This window comes from Drosophila takahashii, chromosome X (genome assembly GCF_030179915.1).
Source record: "Drosophila takahashii strain IR98-3 E-12201 chromosome X, DtakHiC1v2, whole genome shotgun sequence".
Lineage (NCBI taxonomy): Eukaryota > Metazoa > Arthropoda > Insecta > Diptera > Drosophilidae > Drosophila > Drosophila takahashii.
In genome coordinates, this window is record NC_091683.1 from 115,317 (window position 1) to 141,702 (window position 26,386).

Consider the following 26,386-nt stretch of genomic DNA (forward strand, 5'->3'; position numbering starts at 1 on the left):
TAAATGATAAAATGTACATTTTATTAAATTTCTGATGGCACTAAAATTACTTTGCCCACAACTGATCGCATGCATGTGTCTTGCATTATGTGTAGTATAATTATGTTCGATTTTATAAAATGTGTTTTTTGTGTGTGTTTGCCGCTGTGCTAACAACTTTTTTGGTTGTTATTTTACTTTGTGTTTAATGGTTGTTCTGCTTTCTGTGTTTTGGGTAATTGCAATTCGTTAAATATGTATATTTATATATATTCATGTGTATATTCATGTGTATATTAATTGTATATAAATAGAGCATTTCGTTTAATTTAACAATGGGTATCTTCTTTTATTTTCTCCTATTAAATGCAGTTATTGACCTGAACATTGTTTGTGGTTGTTGTTGTCCATTAATTAATATTCCTTATGCTTGCTCTATAATAGGTATGTCTGTAATTAATGAATGTTTATGTATGTATATATTTGTCATTGTTTATGATTTTGCTTTGCTGAATTCTTTTTTGTTTAATAGTTGAACAACTTGGTATGGCTTCTTTTCGATTTAATCTTTTTTCTTTTATATTGCTTGATCCAAGAACTTTTCATTTTCTTGTTGTCGTTTGCTTGTTTAAAATGTTAGACTTTAAGTTTATATTATGTTTTGTTTTGTGAAATGTTTTTCATTTAAGTTTTTTCTTGTATTGTGCTTTGTTGTTGCTGCTAGTTTTTCTTTATTTTGTTTTTTTTTTAGATTTCTGACGTCACAAAAATTTTACGTACGGGTCGCTGTGGTTGTTGTTGCTGGTTCTCGCAACGGATTCTCAAACAAAAAAAAACAAAAAGCGGCGTAAATCGCTAATGCACAAATATCTTAATAATTAAACAAAAGCACACACACTCATTCTGAAAATAAAAATGTCCTTGAACAACGAAAAAGCGAAGCCCAGCATTCAATTCTCGATAATATTGAATATCGAAAATATCACCAACTGGCCCTTCGCTTTTCCTAGTTTCTAGGTCATATTTTTTGGGTTCAAGGCTTACAATAAATAAATAGTTATGCGCTTAAAACTAAATTTCACTTAACTTGGGCTTTTAAAATATACACGTATGAGTAGTCGTCACAAAAATGTATATGATAAAGTTAATCGTAGTTATCTACTATATATATAACAATAGGCAACAACACAGAGCAGAAAACTGTTGTAAGTTTTGATGTATACGGCTGTATGCACAGCAGCGGTCAAATTAATAGTGCTATGAACTTTAAAAGCAACATATAAATTTAAAAATATCCTAAAAAGCTAACCTTTATCCTAAATGATAATTATTTAAATGGGATTTTAAATATTTCTCAGGACGAATGACACATGAATAATATCAAATATCTCAATATTGCGTAATCTGTAACCAAAAATATATTAATTTAAATAAAAAAAAGAGGGCTCGAAACTAAAAAATACTATTATATCGACCGCTACCCTTGACATTTAAGCACTTTTTAAACTGCTTTCGCAGTTTGGAATCAATCAGAAGAGGTCAGTTATTACAATATATGTATATACATATATATTCATATATATATGTATACATATATGTGTGTGTGTGTGTTCGTTTCATTGCTGGTGTGCGTGTGAAAGAGAGGGCGCTGATAGGCATGGACACAGATAGAGATAGAGTAAACGCGACTTAGGCTAAACATAAAAACAGGCTGGGGTCTCCGAATTCCAATGCTGCAACGATAATGCCGCTCCTTTTGCTCTCTTTTTCTAGAAGCTTCCTCAATTCCTGGAGGTTGTCCTCATTGTACTCGCTGTAGAATCCGCCACGTTCGCTATTCCATTTACCCCTCAACGCGTCCGCCGCCTGGAGCTGCCGTTTCTGCTGTCCTGGCGCGGATTGGACAATTCTTATGACGTCTCTAAAAATCATACCTTGAAGGTCTTCTCGCGTCGCTCCCGCTGATCCCGCTGATGGTGATCCCGCTGGTGGCTGCTGCTCCTGTGACCAGTTCCATTGGCGGGCTGCAGCATGGAGCTCATGGAGCCGGCACTGCAGAGCGCTGAGGAGTTCACCTCCTCGCAGGCGTAGCTGGCAATGCGGTGATCGCTGCGCGACCGCTCGCGATCGTGGCTGCGGTGGTGTTCCTGGCTGACAGGCGCTGCTCCTCCTCCTCCATTTCTTTTACTTGGAGCCGCCTGCTGCTGGGATCTCCGGTTGCCCAATCGCTTCAGTTCATAGTCCCTGGCATCAGCCACATCAAAAGTGGCTGCTCTTTGCTGACTTTGCTTGCCATGCTTGGATCCAGAGTTAGTAGTAACTCCTCCTCCGCTTCCACCTCCTCCAGCCGCTTGTATTTCGTAGGCCTGCGGATAGTACTCATCGTACTCGTGCTCCTCGCACAGATTGGCATTGCAGGGGGCTTGTTCCCGCTGTTCCCGCTCTAGGTTCCGCTCCCGTTCCCTTTCACGTTGGCGATGCTTCTTGGGTGGCAGGGGGACAGGCTCCTGATTCTGCGATTGCGTCGTCGGGTTTTGGTTGTGGCTCTGAGTTTGTGTAGCCGCCGCTGCGTGCAGCGATGTGGATGAAGCGCCTCTTCGCACCACATCCACACCGCCGCCGCAGCAGGCGCACTCCTACAACTCCGTCACCGAATACAGATCGCTGTGGTTACTAATGGCAGCTCCTCCACCGGTGGCTCCTGCGGTGGCGCTGCCAGCTCCTCCTCGTTCCCCTCGCTTTAGAGATCTATAGAACAAGGCTTGCTGCTGCTGCTGATGTTGCTCCAGCATTAACTGTTGCTGCTGCTTCGAGGAAAAGTTGTTGTTGTGCTGCCTTTGGTAGAAGGCCTGCTGCTGCTGTTGATGGTAGCTACTGTCATATGAGTGTTGCTTTTTCATGTTGCTGGTGGTTATCAGGTGGCTGGGATACTGTTGATCTATATAACTGCGGGCATTGTCCAAAGTTTCCGCCCGCCGCGGACGCTCCCGCTCGCGTTCCCGGTCTCTTTCTCGCTCCTGCTGCTGCTGTTGTTGTTGTCTCAGACTAGCCGACTTTGGCGGCAAGGTTTGCAAATGATTATGATTAGCATTGCTGACGGCATCGACGGCCCCACCTCGATTGCTATTTTTGTGACGGTTCTTCGGCGGCAAGGTCGGCGGTTGCTGCGGCGAGGAGATGACCACAGGTTGCAACTTCTGGGTTTGGGGCCGCTGCAACGAGCGGTACTGACCCAAACTGGCGGCGCAAAGCGGCTGAGCGGAGATCTTCGCCTGTTGCTGATTGGTGGGAATATCGGGCAGCGGCTGGTTAATAATGGAGGCAGGATTTAGCGAACGCTGCTGCACACGCGGCGCGGCAGTGGGCAACACCACGTCGCTGCTCTCGATACTGTAAACAGCCGAGGGGGGTAGAATGTGGGTGGTGGGTGGATGCAACTCCCTTTGCTGGAGCTGCTGTTGCTGTAGCTCACGCTCTCTCTGCTGCTGAAGGGCCAACAACTGCTGTTGGTGCTGCTGCTCCTTGGCATACGAGCTGCCCACGCCCGTGGTGCCGGGAATTTCCGTAAATGTATTAACTATCTTTGGTTTGGGCGGAGGCGGAGGCGCAGGTTGCGGCGGAGCAGGTGGCACAATTTGAGGTTGTTGTTGGAGTTGAACCTGCGTTTGCTGGAGTTGGTGTTGCTGCTGGAGCTGTTGTTGTTGTTGTTGCTGGAGCTGCTGTTGCTGGAGGAGGAACTCCTGTGGAATGCAGTCCGGCTGCTGGCAGTAATCCTTCGAAACGGTGGCTATCGACGGCGTTATGGCGCTCCTCAAGTTTGGCGAATGGACTGCTGGGGCGGCGGCGGCTGGAGAGGGCGTGGCATTGACGGCAGACACACCCTTAAGCGAGCCACCGTAGCGACCCACATGCCGCAACGTGGCACACTTATTGGCCGTGCCGGCGGCGGACATAATGTTAAGATTATTATTCTGACCCCTTACCGCCTTCGGACCAATGCTTATGTATTTGGGATCAAAGCGATTGAAGCTGTTATTGGTTACATCCCTGGGATCGCGATCGTCGACCAAGTCGCCACCACCGTCCAATCCGTTGCCCGTGGAGCGGCAAATGCCCGCATTGGAAGTCTGGACAGAAAGCACCGAGCGGATGGAGCTGCCCGTGGAGCGGGGCAAGGTGGCCGATGCAAAAATGTTCTTCAGCGTGCTCTGACTCTGAACCTGGTTCTGATTGATAAGGCTGCTCTGCTGTTGAACCAGCATTTGCTGCTGGTGCTGCTGCTGTGCTGTGTTGCTGCTACTGCCTGCATGGGAACTGCAGGCAAGCGAATCTCAGTAGAAGTCGTTCGACTCGAGCGTCTTACACTGCTTGCTAAGCGTCGCGTACTTTCCATTGTTTGGTCCTGGCAGATATGTTGCCGACTGTTGATGGTGCGATGGTAGGCGACCCAGCGTGTGGTGGCCTGACCTGTAAAACGTTGTGTTGGGATTAGTGAAAATTTAACTTCAGTTTTGGGACAGAGGTGTTTAAGTTGGATTTAGTTAGACCTTCTACCGGATGAACTCAACGATTGCTTAGAATTTGGTGTTAAACTATGTTTAAACTTCAATATGCTATTTTCTGAATCGCTTGAAAGACATTTTAGTCTAGTTTAAAAAAAACCTGTCCGTAGCATAAAATTATGCTGTAAGAAATATTTTTTAGTTATAAGTCAGAATGAAGTTCCCATTCGAACAATTGTAGTGCGATTTTATCACTTTTTTTTTAGAAATCTATTAGGCAATATAAATATCTTAATTGATATAGTTAAAGGACTTGTTTTAAACTACGCGTATTTTCAAACTAGTTTACCCGATTTTCATCTGTTAGGATTAGTAAGGCATGTGTGTGGGTTTTAGTTTAGATATGTAATTATGTATGTAGGTGGGGTCTGTGCTGGTTGTCTTTGTCTATAATTGTAGTGGGTGTGCTAGTTATCATTGTCGGTGTTTGCATGCAGTTGCAGCAACGAAAGGAGCAACGAAACGACTAACAAATTAAAAATAAAAAATCCAAACAAAAACAACAATGATAAACAAACAAAGCCTCAACCAATTCATAAACTAAGCCAACATTGTAATGATTTCATTGGACAATGGGGTGAAAAACATAAAATGTTGACCTTTTTCTCCCCATTGTTCTAATGGGAGCTATATACGTCCGATCGACAAGATCGACCTAATCAAGGTGCGCTTAAAAAAAGGATTTGAAACGGTTCTTGTCAAAAACTTGTACACTATGCGAAATATCTTCACAAACAGCTTAATTTTGCAAGTTTTGTAAAGGAGTTATAGGATATAGACGTCCTATCGGCACGCGATTTTTAGAGTAAAAGGTAAGGTACAAAAAATAAGTTTCATGTCAATTAAAGCACAAAAACTAACATATTAAGCGTGAGCAGCGAGTTTAAAATCAAGCGTGGTTGATTTAAGAAAAAATGGAATCGGGTTTAAGGTGTTTCTCGGGGGGATCAACAAAACAAGAAATCAAATGAAATCAAAGATCATGCCTTGTGCCATGCACCAAATCGTAGCCGGGCGGCGGCGACGGCGATCGCTGACCGCTGCTGCTGGCCACGCCCACCGCCGCTACCACCGCCCCCGCCGCGGAGTTAGTTCTATGCTGTGTGCTGTTGTTGCTGTAGTAGTGGTGGTGGTGGTTGCTGTACAGGTTGTTGTGGTGGTGTTGTTGTTGTTGGTGGCTGTTGTTGTAACCGGTGGTGGTGCCGTTGTTGTGGTTGTTGTAAGTGGCGGTGGATGAGGTGTGGCTTGATTGAGATGAAGGTGATGCCAACCCTTGTCTCAGGCCGGCCGTTCCATTGCGATAATGCCCCACGCCGTTGTGTCCATTGGCTCCGCCTCCGCCGAGGCCTCCTCCTCCAACCCCTCCGCCGCCCAGGCCTCCAGACCCCGGCAAGTTGCCCGATCCGCCGCCCGCCGAAGCCTGCTGCTGGTGGTGCAGCAGCGTCCTGTTGATCGTCCCCGTGTTTGGTGGTGCCGTGGGCGAGATGCTGGCGCTCGGCGCATTCGAGGCGGGGAACAGGGGCGTCGTCTCCGATTTGTCAGCGTCCAGCGTAGGCCTGTAAATATATAACAAAGGTATAAATACATGATCCCAAAATAAAAGAGAAGTCGTACCGCTTGGACAAATAAATCCAGGCGTGCGAGTCGGCATACACCAGGATAGTCAGTAGGAAGGAGGTGAGCAGGCCGGCCACCATCATCAGACTGAGACCCAGCAACCCGCCACCGCAAAGTCCGCGGAGAGCCTCTTCGTAGTGCATGTCGATGGCCCGTCTGTCCAGAGTGGCTGATAGCGTCGTAAGGTTGCGAAGAGTCGTCTCCAAATCACTGTCCATGGCGTTCAGGGTGCGCTGAATGTCGATGTGCGGATAAGTGTCTTGGCTCATCCTGCAGGAAAAACAAAAAATAAACCGGTAATATTATTTATTTAGTTAAGAACTGTTTAATAAAGATTTAGGTGCTACAAAATTTGTAGTACAAATTGCTTACACCGGCATTCTTTCTTTCAGTGTGCCGAATGAGATGTGCATAAAGTTAGCAATGCAACTTTTGAAAATGCAAATTTTTTTCTATCGACAATTTGCCGTTATTTATCCGTAAATTATTCGTGAAAGAAAAAAATTTGCCGCTCAATTATTTTTAAAATTATGAGATGTTCTGCTAAGTTGATATCAACTTAGCAGAACACCCCCACTAAAGTTCAAAATTTCCAAAATCTTTTCTAATGGGAATTTGCCGTTATTTATCCGTAAATGATTCGCGAAAGAAAAAATTTTGTTGCTCTTGTTTTAACATTTTTTTTTTTTTAAAACATAGTTGTTCTGCTAAGTTGATATCAACTTAGCAGAACACCCCCACTAAAGTTCAAAATTTCCAAAATCTTTTCTAATGGGAATTTGCCGTTATTTATCCGTAAATGATTCGTGAAAGAAAAAATTTTGTTGCTCTTGTTTTAACATTTTTTTTTTTAAAAAACATAGTTGTTCTGCTAAGTTGATATCAACTTAGCAGAACACCCCCACTAAAGTTCAAAATTTCCAAAATCTTTTCTAATGGGAATTTGCCGTTATTTATCCGTAAATGATTCGCGAAAGAAAAAATTTTGTTGCTCTTGTTTTAACATTTTTTTTTTTAAAAAACATAGTTGTTCTGCTAAGTTGATATCAACTTAGCAGAACACCCCCACTAAAGTTCAAAATTTCCAAAATCTTTTCTAATGGGAATTTGCCGTTATTTATCCGTAAATGATTCGCGAAAGAAAAAATTTTGTTGCTCTTGTTTTAACATTTTTTTTTTTTAAAAACATAGTTGTTCTGCTAAGTTGATATCAACTTAGCAGAACACCCCTACTTAAGTTCAAAATTTCCAAAATCTTTTCTAATGGGAATTTGCCGTTATTTATCCGTAAATGATTCGCTAAAGAAAAAATTTAGTTGCTCTTGTTTTAACATTTTTTTTTTTAAAAACATAGTTGTTCTGCTAAGTTGATATCAACTTAGCAGAACACCCCCACTAAAGTTCAAAATTTCCAAAATCTTTTCTAATGGGAATTTGCCGTTATTTATCCGTAAATGATTCGCGAAAGAAAAAATTTTGTTGCTCTTGTTTTAACATTTTTTTTTTTTAAAAACATAGTTGTTCTGCTAAGTTGATATCAACTTAGCAGAACACCCCCACTAAAGTTCAAAATTTCCAAAATCTTTTCTAATGGGAATTTGCCGTTATTTATCCGTAAATGATTCGCGAAAGAAAAAATTTTGTTGCTCTTGTTTTAATATTTTTTTTTTTTAAAAACATAGTTGTTCTGCTAAGTTGATATCAACTTAGCAGAACACCCCTACTTAAGTTCAAAATTTCCAAAATCTTTTGTAATGGGAATTTGCCGTTATTTCTCCGTAAATGATTCGCGAAAGAAAAAATTTAGTTGCTCTTGCTTTAACCTTTCTTTTTAATAATAGTTGTTCTGCTAACATATGTATGTACAACGCGGATGGTAGCAGAGCTCTGCTGACGTCGACGTCAAATGTGTAAAATTTCCGCGAATTCTGCTTCTGTGAGAAGCAACATCCATTTTTCATGCTTTAACATTTTTAACTTTTGATTATGTGTAATTCTGTAAATAATATTTACTCAGACTCCCTGCAGAAATTAATAAACCTCCAGGACGCAGAATTCGCGGAAATTTTACACATTTGACGTCGACGTCAGCAGAGCTCTGCTACCATCCGCGTTGTACATACATATGTTAGCAGAACAACTATTATTAAAAAGAAAGGTTAAAGCAAGAGCAACTAAATTTTTTCTTTCGCGAATCATTTACGGATAAATAACGGCAAATTCCCATTAGAAAAGATTTTGGAAATTTTGAACTTTAGTGGGGGTGTTCTGCTAAGTTGATATCAACTTAGCAGAACATCTCATAATTTTAAAAATAATTGAGCGGCAAATTTTTTTCTTTCACGAATAATTTACGGATAAATAACGGCAAATTGTCGATAGAATAAAATTTGCATTTTCAAAAGTTGCATTGCTAACTTTATGCACATCCGAATGAGACCATTTTCTAAAATGTATTTGTGTTGACGAATGTATTGTTTGTCACAAAAGTTGATATCAGAACTTTTCTATGTTGAAGGTGCGATCGTCACTCGTTTTTTACCTCGTCAAGAGGTCTGATCGTGTGTCCGATTCTACGCAAACTAGTCTCTCAGTTTAAAGCTAGCGCGATAAACCTTTCCCAAAAGTTTTATTTCTATTGCAGGTAGTAACGTCGGAACGAGGTGTATGGGACAACTATAACGTGTGACTCCCATAGGAATAAACTATAAAATAATAGAAATAACATTATAGCTTTGTAGGACGTAGGCGTTTGGATTTTTGACAATTTAAAAACATAATTTTAAACAGGCAAAAATAGATCTAAAATCCCTGGAAATTTAATTGCAAGGGTATATAAAATTCAGCGTGCCGAAGCTAACTTATTTCTTGATCCTAGCTACTTTTTCCTATTGGTGTTTATATCCGCTACAGTATTCTACCACTGCTAAGCACTCAGCTTCCACATCCATTTCCACTTACCGCTGCATTTGTTCCACACTTTCCCTGGCCCGATCCACCAGATCCCGTGATTCGTTCAGGCGCAAAATAAACCGATTGCGCGGCGTACCGCAGTTCAGGAAGTCAACATAGGGACTCCGCTGGGAATTGGCAATTTAAGAAGAACGGTATGGTATGGTTATGTAAACGTGAAAACCTCGAGAAGGACAACACTCACCATGCCCACCTGGCGGCACATGTAGTCATGTGGTCGCATACAGAAATCCCCGGCAGCTACACTGGAGGCCAGGTAAACGCCCGCCAAAAGCCAGCAGATTATTATACAGAACAGACCCGAAACGCTGAAGAAGATCAGGGTGCAGCGGGACCGCCTGGCTACGCCAATCACCAGAACCGTGCAAAGCAGCAGAAGCACAGTGAGAAAAGCCAGAGTGGCTGGCCAACGAATGGATTCGTAGAACTCGCCAAGCTAAAACAAACATTGCAGATAGGTTAGTTGTAGGGATGATTATCTAGACCAAGAAACATTTCAACGTTCGACGCACCTGCAGTAATCCCATCAGAGAGGTATCGTTCTCGCTGCCCTTGGCCTTCATAAAGTAGTGCACCATGCTGTCCAGCGAAGCCACCGCCCGCGAGGTGTTCTCCGTGACCAGCCGAGAAGTCTCGATGAGTAGCATGACCACCGTCTGGTTGTATTGTGGCTTCTCCACCAGCTGCTCCACCTTGTGCCCGGCCATCCGCATCTCTAGGTCGTGTTTAATGCTCTCCGTCTGAAAAATTAGAATAATAATCATTGAGGGGTTTGTAACTAATCTATATATCTTTGTCTATCTTTATATTTATCTGTACCTGAATCTGACAATTGAAGATAGGGACATTTCAGGACAGGGACTGTAGTCTACCCTAAAACCTTCTGGATTTATGTATGTCATTTTGAACACTAACTAAAAGTACTTTATAATTAAATCTAAAACTATTTCTATAAAACTGAGTTGGTATATAGAAAATATACTTCCTTGATGATTAATAATTTCATATTTGAAACATACAAATCACATTAATACATTTAATTAAAATTTTTAGAATATGTTCCTTTTACCTTTGCCAAAAAGGTAAAAGCAGTTCAAAAGTTAATGACCAAATAGGGGTAATGGAAACCATTCCGCCACCCACTTCCCCCTCTTTCACGAAGTCCTTTTTCCGTTCAGTGTAAAACAAAGCACGCCAAAAGAAAAAGGAAAAATAGTTTCCATCGTAAAGTTTTTGCTTCCGCACTTGGTTTGGGGTTGGGTCAGGTTTTTGGAAGTAGGTAGGGTTGGTGCTTACTTCTCAGGTTCTGGGGATTGCTTCACACGCACATCGCACTGGCCACACCCCTCTCCCCCTTTCGGCCACCCCGTCCTTTGTGTCAGGGATAATTAATAGCGTTTTACTCAAGAGTCAAGCAATGCCAGCCATCTGTTTGGCCCTCTTTCCTTGGGAAGATCCGAGTCGTCTACCTTTGATGCTGCTGGCTGACTCACCTCCCTTGCCATGCCTCATTTCACCCAACGAACCCCAACCCCGCTAACCTTTTGGCTTATCGGCTCGTTTGCCCCGCCCACTTTTCTGTCTGAGTGTGCTGACGAAGTTTATGAATAGCGCAGGCAGAAGCAAAAGCAAAAGCTTTGGCTAGGACAGGAGAACACTTCCCATAGTCCGCAGTCCCAGCCCCTATTCCACATCCTAGTTTTAGTGAGCCCCATTAACCATCCCACCCGCCCATCCTATCCCACGAGGCCACGTAACTGTCAACACAGCAGCCAGCTTTTAGGTTGATTATAATGAACAAGAAGGAGTCGACTTGGAATAGGAGTTTGGGAATGGGAATATGGGCTTAATGGGAATAGGCTCATTCCACGTGAAACGTGACAGGCCAATTTGGGTCAAATCTCAGAATCAATCGAAACTTTTTTTTTCGATAGAGGATTGAAATATAAGGATCGGTTTTTTATTTTTTTTTTTTAACTCTTACCGTTTATTTTAAAAAAATAATTTTCTAATTAAGCTCCGATTTTTCCTTTATGCATCACTTGAGACTCGTTTGAGTTATTTCAATATTTGGTATGCAACTTTGTGGGATATGTTCATGTCTTTCAGAAAAATAATTTAAAAAATTTTTAATTTTAAAATTAAGTATTTTTTAAGAGAATTTAAATTTAAAAAAATTCTGTACGCCGGAATACACGCGGTTTCCGAATAAAAAAATTATCCTCATATTGCTTCATCAATTCTTCACGAAGTGGTAAAATAAAATTTTTGTATTTGCAAGACCTACTAGTAAAGACAACGATTTTAGTTTAGCAACTTTGCATCATGCAACAACAGCGCAACGTGTAATAAAGGGAAAGCACTATTGCTGCTCTCCCGTGTTCGTATTGCTGTTCTCTTCTTACACGTTGCGCTGTTGTTGCTTGATGCAAAGTTGCTAAACTAAAATCGTTGTCTTTACTAGTAGGTCTTGCAAATACAAAAATTTTATTTTACCACTTCGTGAAGAATTGATGAAGCAATATGAGGATAATTTTTTTTATTCGGAAACCGCGTGTATTCCGGCGTACAGAATTTTTTTAAATTTAAATTCTCTTACAAAATACTTAATTTTAAAATTAAAAATTTTTTAAATTATTTTTCTGAAAGACATGAACATATCCCACAAAGTTGCATACCAAATATTGAAATTACTCAAACGAGTCTCAAGTGATGCATAACTGAAAATTCGGAGCTTAATTAGAAAATTATTTTTTTAAAATAAACCGTAAGAGTAAAAAAAAAAAAAAAAAAAACCGATCCTTATATTTCAATCCTCTATCGAAAAAAAAAGTTTCGATTGATTCTGAGATTTGACCCAAATTGGCCTGTCACGTTTCACGTGGAATGAGCCAATAGCAGAAGCAGAATCCCAAGTTTATAGAAGTAAGGAACTAGACAAGGATTTTACTGGGGTAACTAAGCCCAGTTAAAGATTCCACTTACTAAGAATATTTAGACTTATAGACAAACCAAGAAAAGTTATCTTCAGCATTTATAATTATTAAAGTTGCCAGACTAAACTTAGTATCTTAATAAGTTTAACAAAAGCTATAAGAATGGTCCCATAAAAACTAAGAAGATTTACCTGTCGTTTTAAGGTGAGCACAAGACCCTCAACGTTCTTCCCGGATCCAAAGGCCTGAAGCAGGCCATTATGGAAGTCATCGTTTCCGTACAAACCTAAAAATAAAGCAAGATTGGAGAGATATCATTAACCGTTAATGATCGGTACAAATAAGTGGGCCGTACGAAACCAAGTGTATTGCTTGTTTGTATTAGTCACGGATTACAGACCTATTAGGCTGATATTATAATAAGGATAAATACATATTTGGTATTTTCAGGTCGAGAGATCAGAAGTCACAGACCAGCGAGATATCAAAGATCAGATCAAAGGTCAGTGATGTAACGCGTGCCGCGAAGACACACATTTCGCATTTATGATTCAATTAAGAGTTCTGTGCGCCGCTCTGCGTCTAATTAAATTATTATTTCTTGGTTTTGTGTCGCCGCTAGCCAAGCCACTTCGTCGGATGACGCATGGTCCTCCAATTCGGCTTTACCTCTATGCCGCGGCTTTGCATACGTGACCAGCCGTTGTGCTCCGCTCCATTGGCGATATGTCGCGTTTTGGCTAATTGCCAATTGCCCACCGACAACCGACCAACCGTCAACATGCAATGCAGTGGCAAGGGATGTACAATATACATACGTGCCTTGGCAAATGCAACTGGGACTTCCAACTCGATCCGATGCAGGAGTTCAACGCCCTTAATGACTATGATTTGGCGAATCAAGGGATTCGAAGATTAGGACTCACCTAATCCGATGGCAGCACAAGTCATCAGCGTGATGATGACCAGCGAACAGCTCTGGCAGCGCTGGGCGCTCGGCTTCCTTTGGCGACGATCGCAGCACCTGGTCAACAGGTACAGGAGCAGGCCCAGCAGCGAAACGATCAGAAGACCGGCGGGAATGGACGCCAGGATGCCCAGACTCTGTAAAATATTATACGACTTTGATGATTAGAAAATAATCGAAAATGGGATAATCAAATCACCATGAAAAATACTTTAATTACTTTGCTACCTTGGCAGTAAAATCTTGTTATACCATTGTTTCATAATAAAATCTTTATATTTAGCTTTATATAATCTCCTAATTCTGCGTTTACCTTATTTCAACAAATAGCTACGGCTTTATTAGTACCATTTGACAATATTGCAATGGAGATTACCATTGCACCAAATTTCAGCAGAATTGATTGTTTAAATTTTAACTCAATTTATTTGATTGATATTGACATTGATTTGACGATTGCGAGACAATAGTGCTGAATTCGATTAAATTATGTTATTCACATGAAGGTGAAATATTGCGTGAATACATATTTTAAGATACGAAACAAATTATCCTTTTAATTGATTGGTAAAATAACCCATGCTACTCTAGGAGTCCGATTGATTCCACTGGATATATTCAATAGAATAAATGAAATACACGAAATACCAATGCTCAAAAATATTTAGTTGATTGGGTATAAAGTGCAACCCCTTTTAAGTCTTTTTCAAATACAACAAAAAAGAGTAAAAAGGGGTTGCACTTTATACCCATTCAAACCACATAGATTCAACATAGTCCAAGTGAAATTCCTTTAATTAAAATATATGGATGCCCGTTAGTAGTCAGCCTGTTGACAGCCAGTTTTGTCGCTCTATGTACGGGTATATAAAAATCAGTTGCAGCGAATTCGACATTCAAGGCTCTTTGCGTTGGACATTGGTGAAACTTTTAATTGAATAACTTGCAACCCGATGCCTTTGTTGTTGGCTATGCAATTTGTAGTTAGTTGGCTTCATGGCAGAGTGTGTCCTCTGTGAAGATAATTTCTTTTCGTTTCGGCTCCGTGTCCGAAATTAAATGGAATTGGTTTGACAGGACACAGGCCCCTTTCTTTTGCCACTTTTCAACCGAAAAGAGTCTTGGCTCGACGGTAATTTCATTGCCTGTCATTAAAAAAACACGTTATGTACCATGAGCTTCGAATTACCAGTCCAGGATATTGGATATTCCTGGATATATGCATGGCACGGAGAATGATCCCCCTCCCTACTGGGCACACTTAATTCGAATGAATGGCAAATGAGTCAGACCACTTGAGACGTCCATTCCAGTCGAGTTAAGTAGCATAGAGACGAGTTCCAGATTCAGTTTCACGATTTCAGACTTTATTCATTGGTTAAATGGGAATACTTCAGGCGCCTCGAGTGGGGCGACAAAAATTAAAAAGCCAGTGCACAAAAATCCCATTCGAAGACTCCAAGAAGTTTTGTTGAAAATCACAATCTAATGTTTAATCGTTTTATTCCATATATAATTTTCTTTGATTGCCTAAGAACTAAGAACATTTAAATGAGTTTTTAATGTTCTTAGTTCTTAGGCAAACAAAGCTGCCTTTTCAACTTCTTTACCCATATCCTCCAAGGAAAACTGAATAATCAATGTAACCATCACATAACACCCATAATTGAACTAGTTCGAGGCAATTTGCAGCAATTCCCAGCTGTCAATCAGCGTTCAATCGAAATCTGAATTGAAATCGGACACCGTACACTGGATGGGTGTCCATATAGACATGGCACATCCTTTTGGAGCAAAGTCCTCTTTCTCCTCTCCTTGCCTTGTATTTATTATTCATTGCACTTGTGCCATGTAAATAATCATTAAAACTAGTTACAGTTACCGTCGTTGTTGTAGTCTTTGTGCCCCGGCACACTTACATGTCCTCGCAGTTGAATGACACTTGAGAAATGGCACCCATCACCCTCTTTTTGCCCCACCTCTCTCCTTTTTACACGCTAAAATATACGTGTTGGTTTGCAGGCTAAAAATTTAATTTTTCTTTCGCATAATTTCAATTTAAATAATAATAAAATATTTGTAAAGATAATTTAAGTTTTTGAGTGATCCACCAGTTGAAGAAGTTACAAAGTGTTTTCTGTCAACATCTATTCTATTTTACTTTTTTATATTAATCAGATCTACAAAGTGAAGCGAAAATGTTTCTTCTTACAAGCGGAAAAACTACCCCCAACCATCCAATACCATCCCAAGTTAACCTCTCATTTTTAACTTCCAACCCTACCTTGGGGACACCCTTTGCCGATGCGGCGCCAAAAATGAGAAAAATTACGCTCTGCCTCCGATGCTGTTCAAATTGAATTAAATCAAAGCAAATTGCCAACTACAAATAACCTTGAAGCTCTTTATGTACCGCTCCTCCCCCTCTGTAAAGCCCAGTCCACATCCTACATTTAATTGAGTATTTCCCTAGTATTTGTGAATGTATCTCTATGGGAAGTGTGATAACTGCCACGAAAGAGGTGGAAAAACGAAGGCGTAACGGGAGGATTTGACGAGGGGCTAATTGAAAAGTATAGCACCACAGATTTCCATACATGTACGCACATATCACTATGGACGGCAGTCCATGTAGTGACGAAGCGCACCAGGAGAGTGTGCGAAGGCGACTACTATTATATAGCCGCAAAATTGAAAATCTACTGTGATGGTCCGATCATAATGAATGATACACCTATCGAAAGGTATTGCGAAAACTAACAGGATTGCATACCAAGACTCTAAGAAAATTAATTGGCTTGGGAGAGAGAGCGGTGAAAGTGAAAAAGTGAAAATTTCGAAATTTGGAGCTGTTGGGGCCGGTGGGGATAAATGCCCCCTCGAAATGTTTTAGTTGTATTCCTTTTGAAAATACCCGTCGAATGAGGGGTCATTTGTCAAAATCCGACGCTCCGTTCAAAAGTTATAGCCAAAATAAGATTTTCTTCTTCTTCCCAAAATGAAAATTTAATTCTGTTTGTCCACTTGTCCACTTGTCCAAAATATGTTTTTTAAGTTCTGAAAATTTGATATGACGTTCATCACATCGATATAAAAAACTTTTGTTCTACCACTTTTGGAAAAACTCGCTAGTTTAGCGGGAAAACAGCTATAAGTAGCTAAAATTCGGAAAGCCGTAACTTCTATACTACTAAAGCTACAGACTTGTGCTGCATCTCGTTTGAAAGGTATTTTTAAATGCTATAAACGCCTTCTATATGCAATTTGTGTAAATGTAATACTTAAAAAAATATGAACAAAAGACAATTTTTTAAAACTTTTTTTTTAGCTTTTTTTTATTTTTCTCAAAAACGGCTCTAACGATTTTCTTTAAAACCTTAAACTGTATAGCCCTTGAGATTCCTTAAATTTTGGTATATAACACATTACTGTAAAAAGTCACGTTTAAAAGTTATTTTTATTCGAAAATGGCCACTTTTGCCAGCTCGAACAACTAAAGCTTCCTGAGTATTGAATTTTGTGTGAGGGTATCCGAACTGTATTTTAGGGTCATGGGATCAGTAAATTTGCACTTAAGAGTTCCATATAGGAATCTTTTGTTCTCCGACTTTTGGAAAAAGCCGCTACTTTAGCGGGAAAAAGCTAAAAATAGCTAAATTTCGTTAGTTTGTAAGTTCTACACTACTAAAGGTACAGACATGTGCTATACCTCGATTAAAAGGTATTTTGAAATACTTCAACGCCTTTTTAACTTAATTTGTTAAAATACAATAGTTTAAAAATTATGATTGACCAATTTAAATTTAAATGTATATATTAGCTCCTATGAGAGCAAATGTAAACAAACAAAAACTTCTGATATCAAATAAAAACACCTCTTAACGAGGTAAAAAACTAGTGACGATCGCACCTTCAACATACAAAAGTTCTGATATCAACATTTGTGACGAAAAATTATTACACTCGTCATTAAATAGACTTTCTAATATTTTTTCATTCGGCACGCTGCAATAGAAAATGCCTGTAAAGGGAAAAAGGCTGGAATAGTTTGCTAGGGCGGGCCGAATGAGAAAAGATTAGAAAGTCTATTTAATGACGAGTGTAATAATTTTTCGTCACAAATGTTGATATCAGAACTTTTGTATGTTGAAGGTGCGATCGTCACTAGTTTTTTACCTCGTTAAGAGGTGTTTTTATTTGATATTTATGTGTAAATATAACCGGAATGCAAATATCGCAACAATTAACGCCAGGAAGGGTAAAAGTATACACAAAATATGACAGCGATGGCAGCTTTAATATAGACAGCTATTTAGCTTAAAATAACCTCCAAATAATAAATGTTTTTATAATGTTTTTGCATTATTTTGACAAACATTTTTCAATCCTTTCTATGGCAGCTATATAATATAGTCTTACTATTACACAGGCCGACAGTGTTTGTGGTGCAGCCCTATGGGCATTAAATTAATTGTGTTAATATGGACCAGCGGTCGGCACACACATACGATGACATTTTGTTCTGTATTTGTTTGAGTAATTTGCACTGGGCAGCTCATCGATGTGTGTGTGTAGACCGCTGTTTAACAGTGTAGATGAGAGGCGGCGGATGGGCAGAGCAATTCCCTATGCTCACTTAATAGAACGCTGCCGACCGCTGATATAGACGTATAGAAGCATATCTGCCTGCTTAGTTTTCGCGTGCTCTATTGTATTAAAACCTATGCCAAAAAAATGTTTAGATGCCCTTCTACATATTATTTATTTGAGTTAATCAAAGCCTATGAGCCATTAAAGTAATTTGTTCACCTCTATTCACAACCAACTTGATGCGGTGAACGGGCTTACAAAATACAAGGAAAAGTATATGCCGTAAAATATTTGACAGGCATCTAGAGGCGTATTCTCAGGATTTTTTTTGGGATGAATCCCACTTTTGTTCTTCGAAGGATGGAATTTATAGAGTTTTTTCCGTAAGAACGGGAAAAGTTATAAAAAAAAAAAACTTCTGACTGAAATCATTATACCCTCTGCAAAGGTATAAAAATTCTCTAAGAAATCAAGCAAGCCATGTCTTTGTTTTAGCTGACTGTGAGCGTGGGTGGGACTAGTTTCGAATTCCCCACTCCTCGTAGAATGTATGATGGTGGAAAACCAGTTATTCAATTCTAACTCCACTCCGCCCAACATCCTGCCCACCCCCCTTCGACCCTCAGAAAGTGGCCCTCAGCAAAAGAGAAAACAGTTATAGTAAAGGCATAAATTTGAAGCGAGTTGGTTGTGGAGCCCAGCGGGTAGATAGAGTCGTTTCCGCTTTCTTATGGTTCCTTCCCGCCCTTCTCCTCCTCTCATTTCACATTTTCACTTAATCGCCCATTTCCAATACCAGATTGAGTAGAAAAACATATGGAGGTGATAAGAAAGGGCCATTAGGGGCATAAAAACCCAAGATTGCTGGAGGACTAGTCAAGGTTAGCCTGGTTTTTAAGATTCTCGACTGTTTTAATAATTGTTATAAAGTATTTTAAAAACGACCTCTGAAATCGATGTATTTATTTTGTTTCACAGAATTTATTTCGTACGAATAATCAATTTAAAAAGGTTTTTTTTAAATTATTTTAATTATATTTTTAATATTTGTTGTTGAACCTTGTAAAACCCTCTCTTAGTATGCACCATACAATTAATTATTACTAGCCAATACTCGTAAAAAAAATATATAAAATTTTCCTTCTTGTCTACTTCAGATTTTAATTTCAAACTCCTATCAATGCATAAGGTTCGTCCGTTAAAAAGTGCCCTTCCGTTAATAGTTTAAACATAAGTGGTATAAAACTTCAACATCTCTTATTGTTTAACACCTACTTTTTTTAAAGTGCAATACAGGAAGTCAACCCGACATAGATCAAACATTAAATCCAAAACAGAGAATCAAGAAATGAGAATCGGGTGGAGCTCAGTCTGTGTCTCTCAGTCCCCACTGAACAAATATTAAAAATACTGAATAGGACACGAGTAAAATGAGAGAATATATAATAATGGACGGGGGAGGTGTGTCCGCTGCCGTCAACGTGGCATATTTTCATATGCTAATGCAGCTGCGTTCCGTGATAAATTTTCAAAGTGAAGTGGAAAGCCTCAATGAAAATGCCATTACGATCAGCTGAGTTTGGGCTCATTAACGCGGATCAAATCTCGCCAAGAACACTGAAGAGAGGGATCAGTATCAGTCGCATTCGAACTAATTCATTAAAAGTTTAACCATCTGGCCTTGTAGCCAAGAAATACGAATAGCCCACGCATAACTTTCACACTACAGAAACTCCTCCTCCTGTGACTAGCGCCTTAATTTATAAGTATCCTACATGCTTGTAGCGCTGGGATAAAAACAATCAAATAAATAAAAAGAAAGGGAACCGAATCAAGTAGAGTTCTGTGTGTTAATGCGGTGAAGATGGGGGGCTAAATAAAATACAAATAAAGGTACAGGCGGCAAACAAAATTAAAAAATTAGAATTCGATTTTGAACTTGAACTTTATCTCTACTTTTTCTCAAATTTTTATGGACTAAAACTGATTAAGAAATGTGCGAAAATTATGTCATGATGTGATCTCATCGTGGAATTTCATTGCAAGTTGAAAATGGAATCACCCAATGATCACATAATGCATAGTTTAATGATTCAAGAGTTTTTTCTGATTTTACTCATTTTTAGAATGGTTCAAACAATTTTTAAATGCCTTCTTTTTGCATATATGTATTATAATTTAAAATCTTTATATTTTGTATCAGCAATAATGAAAAATCAACAGAAAGCGTGGGAGACTACTTCCAAATCAACCCAATCCAAAATTCCGAAACCCAAATCGAACTCATTTTTACTTGGGTGGTCTCTTACTTATCGATGTATTTTTCGGTCAGCATCTTAAACTTCTTCGATAGACAATCAAAGCCAAGCCGAGGCCAAAAAGCAAATAAACAGCGGAAGAGAAAGACGACCACAACGCAAAAAGACCTGCAGTTTTGAAGACACAACAATCTATATTACAGCAATTCAGAGTTCCGAGCCATCAGTTCATCTAAATCCCATCCAGTTCCAAGTGCAGCTCAACTTTGTGATGAGTCGTAAAAGAAGAAAAAAAGAAAACAAGCAAAAGATACAGAGATTCAAAACAATCTACAAAGTGGGCACACATCTGGCTAATGTGAGGGCAGCTGTCTGTCAATCGGACAGTCGAAGTGGGAATAAGAAACGAAATGAGAATGAATCCGACTCTGAATCAGCTTGGTCCTTTCCCGGTTCCCTTTTGTTATTCCGACAGCAGATGAAAAACTATGGAGGTGGAGGGTACACCAGCACCCAGCTGAAGTAACAGAAAGATTGCAGTTGCCATAACCCGCAACGAAAGTCCCAGGCGTCGTGAATGTGTTGACGCAGGCACAAAAGGTTGACAATCCGCCCGAGATATTCAAAATGCATATACGTATAAGCAATCTGCATAAAATGCAAGCTATATATAGAACAATCTCTGAACGGATGGTGCAGTCTCTTAAATAAAAAAGCAGGAAAGATTAAGAAAGCCTTTTTTCATTTACAAAATGGAAAATTTAAGAGGTAAAGCTTTGGTGGTTTACAGGTTTTGTCTAGGACTTTCAAAATATTTATGTGCATAAGGCTTTTGATTTCCGAACATTTTTTTTTAATTATTAATTATTATTTCTTTCTATTTTATTCTTTGACGAGATTTTGGAAACTAAAAGTTGCACTGTTAACTTTATGAACTTTAAATATTTTATATTTATTAACAATCATTAATTCCAACCACAAAAGCCGCTGTTTTAATTTTTGTGTCGTAAACATAATGTCCAACCCTCGCACTGGTTTCACAATTATAGGAACATAAATAATGGGATGGGGCAATTTTTGAGTAGTTTCGAAGGGTATATAGCAATTGTTTTCTTTTCTCTATACATGGACCACATTTCTCGCAAAGACATCATTTGCGTTCTCCCATTTCAAGTCCCAGGCCGCGTTTAATTTTAGCCCAACCTATGGATTTATCTAGCCGATGCGGGTCCCTCACACGACATATATGTTCTCCTCCCTGTAGGGCACCCTCACCCATAGATATATATGCGTATATAGAGATGGGGTTATGCCTGGTATGTGATGTTATTGTCCACGTCCGCCACTAGTTGAAGGTTGAATTGATCATCGCCGTCGTCAGCGTTATAATCAATGCAATGAGTGTCGTGCTGGCCTGACTTAAGTTGGATTAGATTGAATTTAAGGGAACTGGATGAGTTCCAGAATAAATAGATAGCTTTGTCTTGATAACGACTAGATGAAGGACTCTCTGCTTATGAGTCCTTATATCATCCCAACGTAATCCAAAGTGATGTAAATCTGCTACTTTCCCGTTCCTAATCCCTTGCTTTGCCGGCTAAAGCTAAAAACTAGACCCCCCGAAGCCAAGGCCCAGCCCCACCAATTAGCCGTCCATTGCAGACTTACACTGGGAGAACAAATTCCAGTCATGGTAACTTAAAAGTAGGATTTGAAGCTAAATAAAGTTTATTTTTAAAGCAACAATGTAGTTAAGATCTTAAATGGACTTAATAAAGATTTTTAAACATCCATTTGTGATATACTTGAATTTAGATATAGTAATGACAAATTCTGTAATATGTTCGAGAACGGGTTTCAGAATCTATTAAACAAATTCAAGTAATTTATTTAAGTGAGTGGTTGACTTTTGCTGACGCGCGTAAAAATTACGTCCCAAGTACTATCCCCTCCTCCGCCCATGGCAAACGTGGGGAGCTACAGTGCAGCCTGACCTACATCCACGACCAACTGCAACAACACAAAATCCGAAAAAGAAAAACCGAAGCCATAGCTTTGCTAGCTGACCTGAATTTTCGCACGCACACAATTTTCGCGATGGAAGCCGGCATTTCCCAGCATCACTGGGAAACGGGAAAATAGAGATGACATGTCTGCTAATTTTAATCAAATTTTTCCCGCTTGGATTTCGTTTCGTGGTTGAGTTTTTTGGAGGAAACCCAGACAACGAGCTAGCAATTTGCTTACGTTGATGGGAATCCGGTTAAAAGGGCGTCCTTCTGCCCGCTTCGCGCCGCCCCGCATTCTTTTGAAAAAAGTAATATCTTTAAAGTAGTGAAGATGCGAGGGAGATAAGGATGATGATGATGATGATCGCCTGGTCAGGCGGAGAAACAAAGAAAAAATAAGGGGGAAACACAAGGGAAAGGAAGCCGGAAGTGTGCAGCTGCTGCTCACCTCCTTTGTCTACCGCCCTTTCCTTACCAGAGGCGTCACATGGAGCGCACATGGCAGGAACGAAATGGAAACGAAAAGGCTGCAGAAGTGGAGCTCTCTCACAAGAGAGCCTACCAGAAGTATTCTCAGAGAGTTTGACAAGTATCCGGAGACTCCACCGGGTACAAATTGGAAATGAAACGACTAGAGGCGGGGCAAAATAAGCAAGAGGAAGAAAAGTAGAAATTGAAATTTATCCACGCGCTTTTCTCGCATTTGTGCTCCTTTTTGTATCCTATCCTATATCCTATATGCAATTGCAAGCGGAACAAACCCCGGGGGCAGGTAAAAAACTTGGCGGAAAAGAGCCAATACACAGAGGGGAAAGTCCAAAGAAAGGAAACAATAGACACACAAAATTCCAAAATAGATACCGAACTCAAACCCAAAACTCGAATCTCGAGTGGAAATGCTCGAGTTCCGCTTAAGTGGTACTTGGGTTTTGCGATTGCTGTCGGAATAGAAGCTGATTGGAATGCGCTCATTATGCATTAGGTGCTCCGAATTTGTTTACAACTCCAAGCAAAATGTCTGGGCATGTTTTTCGAGTGGCGCTGGTGTTTATTCAATTAGGCTCAAATATCTAGCTGCATTCCAAGTAGTATTAATTCATTCCCGTTTTTTGTATATTAATCCTCTACCTTACTAGAAGATGACAGCAGTAAAACCTCCTTTCAATTAAAACCCGAACGGCTAATGCCAAACTCATGAATAAATATTAGCATATTAATTATTTTCAAGCTTTATTATTATAAAATCTTTTGTATTACTTGGGTTTTTGGTATTACTGTAGTTATCGTATGTTAAGTGCCCTACGCATGACTCATTTAAGGCGCTTCCACTTCCCGCCCTCTTTATCCAAATGGGTTTGCCCCCTTTTGTTGTAAAAGTTAGTGTTACCGGCAAAGGTACTACACGGAAAGGAAAAAAATTCAAACTCCGCTGGAGCCTGAGTTCAAATCCCACTTCTGAATTTTTTTAACTTAAAATAATTTTTAGGACGAAATGAGTTTTAGCAGTCCGAGTTTAAGTAACATCCCCGAGAGGTATTTTTTTTTGGCTTACTACTTATTTGCTATTAATAACAAGGGTCAGGGTTCAAGTCCCACCTTTAAAATATTATGCATTTTCAGTTCAGAGCATATGCCAAATTAAGTACCGAATCTTTTTCAGTTAAATATTTTCTACAAAAGTATATATATCTTCTTCTGGGAATTTATCATAAATATAAAGTATGTACTAAACGATTTTGTTCTCCGTGTATTGGGAATAGTACTCACCTCGAGGTAAACATCGCTGTCCGGATTGAAGGTGTCGTTAACCCGACGGAATGTGTAATTCACATGCGGAATAGAGTGCAGGATTTTGACGAGAATGCTCGGCTGTTCCATTTTTGTAAGGCTGTTTCAGTTGTTGTTGCTAGTTGCAGTTGTAGTTGTGCGGCTGCCTTAAACAACACACACACACATGCACACTCGTTGTTCAACAAAGGAAATTTAAATCCTCTCTCTATTTCTATTTTGTTGCTTTCGCTGCTGCTCTTGTTGTCGTTGTTGAGGGGGAGGGCTCTCTTGGTGGGAGTTTCTGTTTCTCTCAGTGTGGTATTGTGTCTGTCAGTGAGCGTGCGTCCGTGTGTATGTGTGTGTCTGCCAGCGAAGGACGTCGCTGCTTTTGACGTCACAAAACGCCACCGCTGCAAGCGAGAGAACAAGGACCGTTAGAAAGAGAGTGAGAGAGCGTTTGTGTGTGCGGGGGAGAGTCCTGGCAAAAAAAACCGAAAAAAACAGCAACATCAACGCATGCTCTCACTCCTTCTCTCTCACTCCCCCCTTAGTTTTTAGCGCGTCCTGCTCGTTGCTCTAAATTTTCACTTTCACTTTTCACACACCCAAAGAAAATATAGAAGAAAATCTTAAAACAAAAAAACCACACTTGTAAACACTGCCCGCGGTTTGATTTGAGTAGGTAAAAAAAATTTGTTTAATTTAATGTAGTACTATTTTGTATACTAGTAGCTCGGTAAGACGCGCGGTTTACATCGGAATATTCCTGCTAGTTTGGCCAACTTGTAGTTCACATTGTTGTCACACCGCGATCTCGAGATTTAGCTTTATTATATAGCCGAAAGTCGGGCGTTCAGGGCGTAGTTTCATTTACCGTTTCGTGTCGAGCCGCAAGCCGTCTCGTTTCCGGTTCGTTCCGCTTCGCAGCCTCTGTGCTCCTTTTCTTCCTTTTCTTTCACTTCAGCCGTCTGAGGTGGTCAAAAAAAAACTATATCAGAACATCACCATCCTTATCGACGGGGGCTACCCCAGCAAGCCAAATATCATCTGGGTATATTATGATATATGTATTTCCTGCCCGACGATTGCAGAAACCTATGTTTTCGAGTTGAAAATTATTCGAGTTTCGGTTTGACTACTCTTCGATGACAACCGACGCGCGGTTGAAAGTGCAATGTTTACGAGTTGAAAATTGTCCGTCCTTCGACTCTATTCTGCGATGACACGAGTAGGGATGTGAAAAATATATCAAAATATCGGCATAAAATATCGATAAACAGGCAGAGGTGGGAAAAAAAGTGCAATTTAGCTATTTATCCGCCAGGTTTTGAGTTTTTGAATGCACGCCAAAAACATTCCGTCATTTAACTGATTTTTTCTTGGTAAAAAACTCTAGAATACGTTTTGGAACTTGAGTTATTTAATAATCTATTAAGTCGTTTTTCCTCACAGAAAAAACAAAATTGGCTTCCGAGGCGATGGCACTTTTAAATACCCAACAAACACTTAAATAGTTGGGGTGGGATGCAAAAAAAGGACAGTTGTGGAATAGATATAACCCGAGAAGTAAACAAGATAGCAGATTTATTTGCCCCCAACTTAAACAACTGCCGAAGTGCAAATGCAAGCGAGATTGTGTTTTCCAGCTACTTCTGCTGATTTATCTGTTTTTTTAATGTGTGCCAGTTGTCTTCCTCTTTTGTGTTTTTTCTGTATTTTTATCAAAGTCAAGCAAAACGAGTTTGCCTTTAAGTGGAGGTAAAAACAATGGCGACAGCCACTAACAAGAATAACCACTAAATGGTGGGGCGATTTCAGCGGGGGTGGTACACGACACCCAGCTTCATCTGCTTGCAAATGTTACGTTGGATAATAATATTACAAAAAAATAATTCAAATTATTTAAGCTAGGTTTAAGCTTTAGCTTTATAAATATAAATTAAATATAACATTAAATATTTTAAGACGCAAAAAAAATGTTTAATTCCTTAAAAATGCCCCTAAAGTAAATATTAAAATTCATACAATTTCAACCCCGTGTCAAATATACCCCGACGGCGACGATGGATTTTTTATCTTCGTGGAAATATGATTATTTATAATAAATATTTGTTTAATAGCGCCGACTTGTGTTGTTATTGCTTCTTCGGTTTTTTGTTGCATTTTATCGTCAAAAGACAAACACACACAGTCACTCTTATCAATTCACACACATGTGTGGTGAGTAAATAACGAAACTTCAAGTCGTTAACAATCAAAGACATCGCCTCATCGAAATTTAACTAAACTTGAACTGTTTCAAAGAAAACTCTTCATTTATAAAAAAAAAAAAGTAAATACATGCATTCAGAGAAAAAACGCACTACCACTTTCACAAGTCGAGCACACAGACAATCGGCGGCTTTTACGGTTCACCCTTTAATCGAATCCTTAGCCCTCGAACAGCTCCGTTTCTTAAGTCCCCGATCCACCGCACAAATCGGGTTTGTTTTACATGTTCATTTAGCAAAAACTTCTGTGACAAAAACCATAAAACACGGGAAAACTCAGTTTTTTTTAGAGCTGGCACAAAAACTGAGGACTATTCGATAGTGTCCGGGGCTGCCAGACATTTCGACAACAATCGAATAATCGCTATTGTAGCCCTGGGTTTGGTTTGGCTTCCTGCTAAATAGCAGTTACTCGATCCAAAAATATTTTATTTGGCACAAAGGTAAATTTAGTT

At 39.7% G+C, this 26,386-nt stretch overlaps 1 protein-coding gene across 1 annotated transcript; it reads right to left on the reverse strand.

Annotated features, from left to right (window-relative positions):
* LOC108067218 (protein tweety) lies at positions 1–26,313 on the reverse strand. Its single transcript, XM_070218686.1, is given in 11 exon segments — positions 1–4,446; positions 5,528–6,097; positions 6,156–6,428; positions 9,120–9,238; positions 9,316–9,567; positions 9,644–9,871; positions 12,259–12,353; positions 12,994–13,171; positions 23,659–24,071; positions 24,536–24,629; positions 26,028–26,313. Coding segments are annotated over 9 exon segments (4,365 nt in total). The 5' UTR covers positions 23,770–24,071; positions 24,536–24,629; positions 26,028–26,313; the 3' UTR covers positions 1–1,907.
* Positions 26,314–26,386: the final 73 nt, after the last annotated feature.